The following is an 11,288-nucleotide window of genomic DNA, read 5'->3' as shown; positions in this document are numbered from 1 at the left end:
TGTTCGTGTTGACTACCTTCATCAACGAATTGATAAGTTAAAGAACAAGGAGTAAGTTGCCGGTCTGTAATCAATTTATTGGGGGATTTAGACAAGTTCTCTATTGTTTTGGTTAGCTTTTGTTATTGAAGTTCTATGAGTACGTATCATTGTTGGATATCATTCGAATTTAAGGCTTGATGAAGTTGTTACTATTGTTTTAGTGCAATTGGTATCAGTTTGAGTTGGAATTGAGATATAAGTTAAGTTATCCTTCCGGATATGCAAATATGTTATTTATTTGGACCAAGATTCAATGATTTTCTTTTCCAGATAAAAATGCTTGTTTATGATCCAACTGTTGAAGGTTAATATGTAAAGGTTGGAGGTAGTAGAGTGACATGATCGTCGCTGTCGTGTTAGCTACGGCAACCCGCCACCGTCCAACTCATCAGAAACAACCCTTCTTGGGATTGTCTTTCTCCCTGGCCGTCATTGATTACTTTTCTAACAATCTTTTAGACCTTTCAATATCAACAAGTATCTATGTGACAAAGGAGTAACCGAGTTATCATTTAATTTTGTCCAAAACGATCAATTAAACCCGACAAAAATAATTTTATTTCCTCATAAAACACGGAAATAAGTTTAAAGACTAAATAGATAAATACTAGTATGTAATATGTCATTTTTCCAAAAAAAAAAAAAAAAAAAAAAAAAACTGCTGTCCACCCAAAAGAATTATTCAATGCAGTACGGGGAAAAAGATGTGAATAGTAGTAGTAGTAGGTCTATCAAATGAGGCTGTACAACTTCCGGTGGATATTGTAGAGCTAACTAAACCATCGGTAAAACACCCAATTCAACAAGTACATATAAACGTAAACGTGTACCCAACAAATAATGTATTGCACACCCAAAGGGCAATAATGTAATTAGCAGCACATTTTTTTTTTTTTTTCTTTTTTTTCCAATCAATCACATAGTTTAATTTAATGTTTATTTTTCCAAAAAAGAATCTAATATTTTTTGTCATAATCGCGACGCCTCTTTGGGTTTTGGTTCGAAAAGAACTCGACGACGGTTAGCGTCTTTCGAGATTTGAGCATTCTTCACCCTTTGCCACTTGGTCTTTTCAATATTTACAACTTAGCTCCGTGATATCTGTGTTGTTTCAACACATTAAAATAGTTAAATTAATGATCATTTTTTTTTTTTTTTTAATATTTATGACAAAATAATCACACATTTGCAAAAATGGATTTCCATAAAATATTTTCCACAACGTTTTTTAATTAATGTCTAAACTCTAAACTCCAAACTTCACAAATAAATAAAATTCTCATTTTTCTAGGCATTAAAAAAACAATATTTACAGATAAATGAATCTTTAAAATAATATTTTTATAATACTTATATAAAATATATTATTTTACTATAAAACTCTATAAATTTTGATCATTTTAATGATTGATAACCACAAACAAAATTTTGTAAAAGTTCAAACACATGTTACACATTCATTCAACAAAAAAACACATAATTACTAACAAAAACTTTTGACATCCTTTGTACCTAACCATGAACAACTTTTGACAAATGTAAAATTGCCACAAGAAAAAATAAACAACTTTTGCCAAATGTAAATTGCCAACAAGAACAAATAAATCATCGACAATGAACATACAAGTAACACATAACAAAAATTAATTGATGACATATATATTACGATAAGTTGGCACTACCAAAAAAGTTGAGGAATACTGATAGTGATAGATGCTTTGATTTCGAATAAGATAGAATTTCTAAAATTGGAATATCTACTTTACACTTATATTCCCACAAATCCTACCTCAACCATCTAAATATGAGATCTTGCCAAATCTTCATCCTAACCTCTTATTCTCCTTATGGATAGTCTTTTATACAAAGTTTTATCATTGACATAATTAGTCTATTATATGTTATGATTGCCGAAGATGAAATGTTTCTACTTTCTCCCAATAATAGGAATTTGTCATAGAAAGATGGAAATGTAAATTGTAGAAAGGGCATTTTAAATTCATCAAGATAACATCAACAAGGAATGACTTTCTTCTCATGAAAATTGTCCATAAATAAAAAGCTTAATGTTCAAGTAAACAAATAATTGTCAATGACAAAACTAAGTAATTCGATGAAGATAATGCTAAAACATAAAGGGCTATAGTTGTTCAAAAGGAAAACCAAGAGGTGAAATCTGTATACGGAACAATAGTGGAAGGCATGATTTTGTGATTCGTTTAGTTGCAATATATAGTCGAGAAAAAAAAAAAAAAAACTAAAATAGTCCGTTCCCAGTAATCGATAATACTTGTTTTCTACCCTTGACTTTTCCCATTATTTACAACCCGAACCTCAATATTTATAGTATTTTACTCTCTTAAATCTTCAATTACGCTTCTATATTTTAGGGGAATATTGAGGTGATAGGCGTAAGTATTACCGAGGGAGGCTGCTCGTGTTGCAATAATAAGCAATAAACACTCCCAATACAAAACCCTTGTGCTTCTTGGGAGTACCTCTCCTGCTCTCTGCTCAAAAACCAATAAAAAGATATCTTTTCTCGTTCAAGGGTTCTCCAAGATTCGATAAAAAGGTGACCTTTTTTCGTGATTCGATTATGTTTGTGTATCTAGAACACGTTCCCAATCTTGGTTTTGTTTCTATTTTTGTTCTTGTTCCTGTTCTTGATGATGCTGATCAATGTCGAGGTTCTGAAGACATGTTTCTGTAACGTTTAGGTTGTTCTTGCTTTTTCTTTCTTCTGGGGTTTACGAAAATTTTCTTGATCATCTTCCTTTTTGTGTTCTTGTCGAGTGTTTTTGCATGTTGAAATCATAATAAGGGGTTTCGGCAATGCGGGTAAGAGTTTTATAGGATTTTGTAGTTTTTTTTATGGCGATTGATGCATGAACATTGTAATAACAAGTTGGGAATTTTACTTCTGTTATTCAATGAGCAACACATCCTTCAAGAGTTCAATCAAACAGGGGTTTGTTTCTATTTTTCTTCATGATCCTGTTCTTGATGATGATGATCAATGTCGTCTTCTACGTGTAGATTGATTTTGTGTTCGGGTTTCAAAATATTTTCTCTCGATCATAAAATCTCTCGCCTTACATGGTTCGAGAGCCCTAATTTTGACTTTATCTATTTCAGTAGGGAGTTCAATAAGCAAAAAAGAAATCAAGTTTGATGGACAATGAAGTGTATGTAGAACAACAAGTGCCATCTGGTGTTCTTACAGGCATTCGATTCAAAGTTCTATCTGAAGAAGATGCCGTAAGCAAGATCATATCTTTTTTCTTTATTTTTTCAACACCTTTTTTGTACAAATAGTCAAATCTAATTAAATAATTTATAATTTAATGTATGTAACAGGAGAAAGCATCTGTGAAGGAAATCTCTGTACCAAATGAAGTAACAGACCCTGCATTGGGGTTCCCAAATCCCGCATCGCAGTGTCATACATGTGGAGCCAAAGATTATAGAACATGTGAAGGTATGAAAAGAGTTATGGTGTTTCTCTTTTTTTTTTCATGCTTTTTTGTATTTTATAAAAAAAAATTAATTCAATCGTTGATTATTTTACAGGTCACATAGGCTTAATAAAATTTCCGTTCACAATACTTCATCCATACTTCTTACCTGAAGTGGCACAAATTCTGAATAAAATCTGTCCCGGATGTAAAAACCTTAAAAAAGATAAGGCCAAGGTCAGGTATTAATATTAAGCTGCATGTTTTTTTTTTTTTTGTTAGTACAAGAGTAAAATACAAGATCGACATTTTATAATGAGTTGTATGAAATTAAACCCTAGCATTAAATTATTTCCGAATTTTTGTTTTTTGAAAATACAGAAAACTGACGTGGAATCCATCGTTCAAACGCCGAAAATTTGCAAATATTGTGATGTAAGTATCTTCTGAATTGTTATGTCTTCTCTTTTTAAGTTATAATTTATGTGAAAAGGCGTTTCCTTTTTTTCTTTCTTTTAACAGAGAGGATTTAGAGATGTTTATCCACCTATGAAGTTTAAAGTTTCCATGAAAGATGTATTTGGAAAAACTGCAATTGTTGTAGAAAGTTCTAGAAAGCTCATATCGGGTAAAAGCTTACCTCCTGATTATTGGGATTTTGTTCCTAATGATCCTCAACAAGAAGATTCATTTTCGGCTTTTAACCGAAGAGTTCTTACCCATGCACAGGTACCCTTTTGATGACATTTGCTATTATTTGCGTTATTGATGTGCTAATTGCTCATATATTGATTTCTCACAATCTTTAGGTGTATCAAATACTCAAAGATGTTAATCCAAGCTTTCTCAAAGGATCTTTAGGGAAAAAAAACAAGATTTTTCTTCAGAGTTTCCCTTTAACTCCCAACTGTCATCGTGTAGCAGAATTTGGACAAAATTTGACATTTGTAAGTTTCTATTTATTTTATCCCCGTAATACATTTTTAATTCCAGAAATACCCTCCTGTATAATCAAGTAACATAATTTTTTTTTTGATTTCAGGATGAACGCACAAGAGCCTATAGAAAAATGATTGGTTTTCGAGGCACTGCAAACGAACTTAGTGCATGTGTAATCGAGTGCATTAAACTTTCAAAGGTTAGCAAACATCATAATCTTTTAGTTTAAACCCAAAAAGACATAAATGCCCTTGTCCTTAATTTTTGAACTTTTGATAACGCTGCAGATTCGAGCAGAGAAGCCTTCATTTCGAATGAATACAAATGGAAACAATGATGATAATCCTTCCAAAATGCATGGGTTAAAATACATAAAAGAAGTAAGTCTTGGAAAAAGAACCGATTTTTGTTTCAGAATGGTGTGTGTAGGTGACCCTTACATAAAACTAAACGAAATAGGTGTCCCTCATCATATAGCAGAAACAATGCTAGTTTCAGAGCAACTGAATTCATTAAATTGGGAAAAAATAAACGCATCATGTGGTTTAAGAATCCTTCAAAGGGGTGAAACTTTTATCAGAAGAAGAGGAGGTTTAGTTCCAGTTAGATATGGAGATCAGTTAAGAATTGGTGACACGGTTTATCGACCTCTTCATGATGGAGACATTGTTTTGATTAATCGCCCTCCATCTATTCATTCACATTCCCTAATTGCCCTTCGGGTCAAAGTTCTTCCTATTGACTGTGTTCTTTCAATCAACCCTCTTATTTGTTCCCCTTTGAGAGGCGATTTTGATGGAGATAGTCTTCATGGCTACATTCCTCAATCTTTGGAATCTCGGGTTGAGCTTGCTGAACTTGTTTCATTGGAAAAACAAATGGTTGATAAACAAAGTGGTAAAAATTTATTATCTTTAAGTCATGATAGTTTGACTGCTGCCCATTTGATGTTGGAAGATGGGGTTTTTTTCAATCGACCACAGTTGCAACAGCTTCAAATGTTTTGTGCAAATCAGAAAATAAAACTTCCAGCTATCATGAAAAAGTTGAAGAATTCACAGTTTGATAATATGTCTAGATCTTGTTTATGGACTGGGAGGCAGTTGTTTAGTCTTGTTTTGGGTAAAGATTTTGATGTTAGTGTAAATGGGACTGAAATTAAAAAAGGGGAATTTGTAAGTGTGTTGAATCCTTCTTCTTGTTTACAAGAAGGTGATGAGAATCTATACAGCTACTTGATCAAGAACTATGAAGGGAAAGAGGTTCTTGAATTTCTTCATTCTTTTCAAGAATTGCTTATCGAATGGTTGTCAATGAGGGGGTTTAGTGTTTCTTTGTTGGATCTCTACCTTTCTTCTGATTCACAAACGAATATGAATGATGAAGTTCTTTACGGGCTGCTTGAAGCAGAGAGACAAGCTCACGGGCAGCTGTTAATGGTGGATGCCCATCAAGATTTTCTGACCGGAAACCTGCCCGAAAATGAAGCCTACAATGAATTGGATTCCAGTAAACTGTGTCATGATCAGCAGACTTCAGCTGCATTAAGTCGGGCATCAGCTTCTGCTTTCAAGGAAGTGTTTCGTGACATTCAGAATCTTATTTACAATTATGCCACTAAGGAGAATTCGTTTCTTTCAATGTTGAAAGCAGGGAGTAAAGGAAACATGTTAAAGTTTGTTCAGCATAGTATGTGTGTGGGGTATCAACATTCTTTGGTCCCACTTTCCTTCCATTTTCCTAGAGACTTCTCTTGCATTTCATGGAATGATCACAAAAGGGCAGTTTCGTCTTTTCCTTTGGGGATAGACCGGTATGTTCCTTATGGTGTGATAAAGAGCTCGTTTTTGTCGGGTCTTAACCCGTTGGAGCTTTTTATTCATTCGGTGACAAATCGGGATGCTTCGTTTGGTGGACATGCGGATATTTCCGGAACTTTATTTCGAAAATTAATGTTTTTCATGCGAGATATTTACATTGGATATGATGGAACTGTTAGAAGTTGTTATGGGAATCAACTTGTCCAGTTTTCTTATGGTCAAAGTCAGTCACTTTTAGAGGAGGCTGAATGTGGTGCTCCGGTGGGTTCATTGGCGGCATGTGCCATCTCAGAGGCGGCTTATGGTGCCTTGGATCAACCAATCAGTGCACTCGAGAACTCGCCTCTGTTAAACTTGAAGGTAAAAAAAGCGGAAAGATTGTATAATTTATACATTTTTGTTCGATATAATCTTAATGGAATTTCTGTTTAATTGTACAGAAAGTGCTTGAATGTGGTGTAAGAAAGCTCAGTGGTAACAAAACTGCTTCACTTTTTTTGTCTCAAAAACTTAAAAGATGGACGAATGGATTCGAATATGGGGCTATAGATGTTAAAAACCATTTGGAGAAGTTATTGTTTCAAGATGTTGTTTCACTTGTCACCATATTGTAAGATCTTTTTCCCTTTTATATATTTGTTTGAGTTTCTTTTTTTGGAAAGTTTGTTGACTATTCTTGTTGACTAGCTATTCCCCACAAACCGGGAAGCGTGCTCATGTTAGCCCTTGGATTTGCTATTTTCGTATAAGCAAGGTAATGCAACAAATCTTACATTTTTATCCCTCTATCTATCTATACGTATCCAAAGGGTGTTTTAGTCATTTTGGTCTTGTTTTTTTAATTCTTGCAGGAAGCTGCTTGTAGAAAGCAATTAAAAGTGCAGTCAATTATCAATGCTTTGAAGATAAAGTGCACTGACTCTATCAAATTGAAGAAATTAAAACTCACTCTACCGAAATTACAGATAGCATCCAAGTATGATGATATCTACAAATGTTTGTTTTATCTGATGATGCATTCAAACATTGTCTTAGTTAAAAGATTTCTTGATTAATTTTCAGAAATTATCCTGAAGATGATGCAATGAATGAGAACGATGAAAATATCTTTATTACTGCTCAAATAATTGAAGACTCAAGCAGTTCATTGGATCTCCTTCAAGATGTAGTCGTGCCATTTCTTCTTGAAACTGTTATAAAAGGTCATTATAAACTTCCTGCATCCATTAATCTCCTCAAGATGTGATCTTTACAAATGAGAAAAAGCTTCAAAATGTAGTCGTGCCTAGAAGGGTAGTATTGTCATCTTTGCTTATTAGATCAGAATTTTAAGAATCAAAGATATACAATGCTCCTACCCTTTCAAATAACGTTTACTTCTCTTAATCTTTATCTTGAAAGTTGTTTCTCATTTGTCATATCACATGCTATTTAGGATCTTCAAACGTGAAGAAAGTGGACATCTTGTGGCAAGATTATCCAAAAACATCAAAATCTGGTAGAGATTCTTCAGGTGAACTTTATTTGCGTGTTTTCATGTCTGAAAACTGCGAAAGAAGGAATTTCTGGAGGTTTTTAGTGGACGATTGTATCCAAATCATGGATATGATTGATTGGGAAAGAAGTCATCCAGATAGCATTGAGGATGTGATTTTGGCTCAAGGAATCGATGCAGCAAGAAACCATTTTCTCTCAGTATGTTTCACCAAATTCTTTTCAATTTCACAACACATCATATTCCTTGACAGATTGTACTATGTTATACATACATTGGACAGTGTAACAAAGCTGTAACTGGTTTCCTTAAATGCAGACACTAAAATCAGCCATAGCAGATACTGGAAAAAGCATACTTCCGGAACATTTGGCTCTAGCTGCAGACTGTTTATCAGCTACAGGAGAATTTGTTCCTATAAATGCTAAAGGCCTATCAATTCAGAGAAAACAAATGTCTGCTTCTTCACCATTTACCCAAGCATGTTTTTCCGTGAGTGTTTGGAGAAATTCTTTTAATGTTTTCCATTAACTTTTAAATTTTCTTGTTTTCTAAAATTGGAATTATTTTTCATTTCAGAATCCTTCCGATTGCTTTGTGAAAGCAGCAAAAAGTGGGGCATCAGACAAACTCGAGGGCACAATCGATGCTTTATCATGGGGAAAAGTTCCTGCCCTCGGGACCGGATCAAGATTTGATATTATATTTTCCGGAAAGGTACAATTATTTATTTATTATTATTTTTTTTGTTGCAAAATCTGAATCTTTTATGTTTTACAGGAACATGAAATTGATAAACCAGAAGACGTGTACAGTCTGTTGAGCAAGAGTGTAGAAATTGATGATGAGGTGGCGGTTGAGGTTAATGATGATAATAAGCAGCAAACTGGCAACAAAGCGCCTGCCCCTTTGTTTCAGTATCATAAATTTGCTGCAGAGGGTGGAACAGACATTATGAAAATGGTGTTGAGAAAACATATCTCGGCTGAAGATATTAAGCGATTGTCTAAAGATTTGAAGCATATACTCTACAAGTAAGTTTTTGTTTTTTCTTGGGTATATGATCTTTTTCATTATTCTTGAATCGTATTAATGATATAATAAATGTATATATATAAGGTATGATGTTAACCACAAGTTAAGTCAAGATGACAAGCTTGTAGCATGGAAAGCTTTGTTATTGCACCCTCGAAGTGACGAGAAGATTGGAGCCGGGCCCTACGAAATTAAGGTATTGAATTCTCTTTTTTTGTTTTTTTTTTTGAAAAAAAAAATGTTTAATTTTTGTTACATATAAATAATGATATTAGGTGGGGAACCACTCGAAGCATGGAAATACACGATGTTTTATTCTGGAAAGAGTAGATGGAACAGCTGAAGATTTCTCGTATCACAAATGCATACATCATGCCTTGAAATTGATTGCTCCTGATGAAGCCAGATTATATGAATCAAGATGGTTGAATGGGAAGAAATATTAACAACAAGGGTTTGGGTTTTGTTTTAATAAAAATCTATGATGTAACAATAAATATGTGCTCTTTGTTTTATATAATTAGGGGAAGATGTTCTTCAGCTTCTTTTTGCTGCTTCCACTGAAATTTGTTTGCGGAGAGAACCTGGCGAGGAAGTCTTAGTGGAAGTAGCAACGAGAAGCTTGGAACAATCAAATAATCCCCCTCATTTTCCTCCTTCCTTTGTTTAATGTCTTGTATTTTGGTTTAACTTTGTTTTCCTAGTTCAAATATATCTCAACTTTAGTGGCTATATGATTGTTGTTTTCACTATCTTACGATTTCTGCTTTGAAACACCCACTAAATTCCTTCCTCGATCGCCTTTCCTTTTGACCTATAAGATTTACAAAGCACTTTCGGTGCAATATATAATAGGTACTTCCATAAATGTCGCAAATTATTTCTTCTAGCATGATGAAATTAGATGTATAATATAATATGTACTTCAATGAATGTCACATACGCTCAACTCAGATTTGTTTGAGTTCGTTGATATCCATCAAGTCTTGTATTTGTTAGATGTCCAACAACCACATTATCGCATGGATCATAGGGACCAGTTGCGTCATCTACAGACCATTAAATGCTTCACAACTCCACACATCATCACATATTCAATGATTGTATAGAGGGCTTTAATACCAATTGATGACAAAAGGATGAAATAAGTAACAGTCGATATTCAAAGAATAAGGAACTAAATGTTGGATCTAGTGTGTAAAATACAAATAATTTATTGTAATGTTGATTATATGTGAAACTATGAGATTACAAATAATTTAATTATATGTGAACCTATGAGGTTATACATAAAAAATTGCATATAACTAAAATACTAATAATTTTGTTATATGTGAACATATGAGATTACACATAAAAAAACATTAAAAGGATGTATAAATACATAATATATTTATAAGTGATAAACTTTTTATTTATCAATCAAAATAAACAAATAAAATAAATGATAATTCATTATTAATAAAAATAAAATAGTTTAGTTATTAGTTAAATAAATACTTTATTAATAAAATCAATTAATTAACTAGATATAACTAGTTACATGGGTTTGAATTATTCATTTGGCTTAAAATAATTTTCTCCTCTCCTCTCATTCACCCAAAACCACACCTCTTGTTTCTCTTATTGGTTTATTGTCGACTTACGAAAGAAGAAAGACGATTATAATATCATACACATCAATGCATAGATTATACTATCCTACAAATTGTTTTTTTGCTGATCAAAGTTTATCCAATTAGGTTCACGTCTTGGACATAAGAAAATTATAAACTATTAATTCTATTGTGTGTTATATTCTTAAAATATTCTTGAATCATATTATACGTATAAGAACATATAAAAAAAAAAAAAAAACACAATTTCTGTTATCGGTATTAATTTACTCAAGAAAATTAATCCTAGACTAACAAAAATTTATGTAATTTAGAAGATAGTATCTAAATAAAAAATATCATTATTATTCTAAATAGTTATCTAATTTTTGTAAATGACATGTCACTTTAAGGTCGAAGGTTATGAGAATTAAATTTTGGAATATTTTAATGTCTAGCGATCATCGGTATGCCAGCTTGACGTGGTAAATAATATTCTAATTAATGTGTGCCTCCTAAAATAAAGAAACAAATTATTCATAAACAGAAAGTCCGTTTATGACTTATGAGATACACTTAAGTTAACAATAATCAAAATAACTCAATCTAAATCTCGTAAAGAAAATAATAAAATCTTATTGAATTGCAATGGTTAACGAATGAGTTTCAACAAAGTGGTCTATAAAAATTTATTAGTTCCAAAATTACAATTAATTAGTTCCAAAATTACAACTTAATTGCTCGTTCGATGACTGAATCATGATATTTTAATTTTTTGTGAGGATGTTTTTTACAATGGTCATTATTCCGCGATTTCAACCTGAAGCAATTTGTACCCATGAGGCCATATAGACACATAAGTACGTTTGAAAAAAACATTGAGGGAACGGTTCGTATTATAATA

General features: G+C 32.6%; 1 protein-coding gene across 5 annotated transcripts; it reads left to right on the top strand.

Annotated features, from left to right (window-relative positions):
* The first annotated feature begins 2,359 nt into the window (after window positions 1-2,359).
* Window positions 2,360-9,521, top strand: NRPD1A (nuclear RNA polymerase D1A). Of its 5 annotated transcripts, none has more exons than XM_078982686.1 (19): window positions 2,360-2,617; window positions 3,184-3,303; window positions 3,403-3,523; window positions 3,616-3,737; window positions 3,882-3,935; window positions 4,023-4,229; window positions 4,310-4,447; window positions 4,543-4,638; window positions 4,727-6,619; window positions 6,700-6,869; window positions 6,947-7,013; window positions 7,111-7,235; window positions 7,322-7,461; window positions 7,695-7,954; window positions 8,073-8,246; window positions 8,334-8,471; window positions 8,535-8,788; window positions 8,874-8,985; window positions 9,065-9,521. In XM_078982686.1, exons 2-19 carry the CDS (start codon window positions 3,217-3,219, stop codon window positions 9,233-9,235), a joined length of 4,329 nt encoding a protein of 1,442 aa, XP_078838812.1. In that variant the 5' UTR covers window positions 2,360-2,617; window positions 3,184-3,216; the 3' UTR covers window positions 9,236-9,521. The 5 variants fall into 5 exon arrangements, with proteins under 5 accessions (XP_078838812.1, XP_078838811.1, XP_078838814.1 ...); XM_078982685.1 differs by having other exon boundaries at window positions 3,181-3,303; XM_078982688.1 differs by lacking the exon at window positions 2,360-2,617 and adding an exon at window positions 2,680-2,762 and having other exon boundaries at window positions 3,181-3,303.
* The last annotated feature ends 1,767 nt before the right edge of the window (window positions 9,522-11,288 follow it).

The sequence above is a fragment of the Lactuca saligna genome, chromosome 3 (assembly GCF_052625555.1).
Source record: "Lactuca saligna cultivar CGN05327 chromosome 3, ASM5262555v1, whole genome shotgun sequence".
Lineage (NCBI taxonomy): Eukaryota > Viridiplantae > Streptophyta > Magnoliopsida > Asterales > Asteraceae > Lactuca > Lactuca saligna.
The sequence above is the reverse complement of the archived record's forward strand: the minus strand, read 5'-3'. Positions and strand labels throughout refer to the sequence as shown.

Excerpts from the sequence above, each read along its gene's own strand:
- NRPD1A (XM_078982686.1), top strand. The coding sequence starts at position 3,217 with ATGGACAATGAAGTGTATGTAGAACAACAAGTGCCATCTGGTGTTCTT. Across the intron at positions 3,936-4,022 it reads AAATTTGCAAATATTGTGAT|AGAGGATTTAGAGATGTTTA; the intron begins GTAAGTATCTTC and ends TTCTTTTAACAG. Across the intron at positions 7,236-7,321 it reads AAATTACAGATAGCATCCAA|AAATTATCCTGAAGATGATG; the intron begins GTATGATGATAT and ends ATTAATTTTCAG.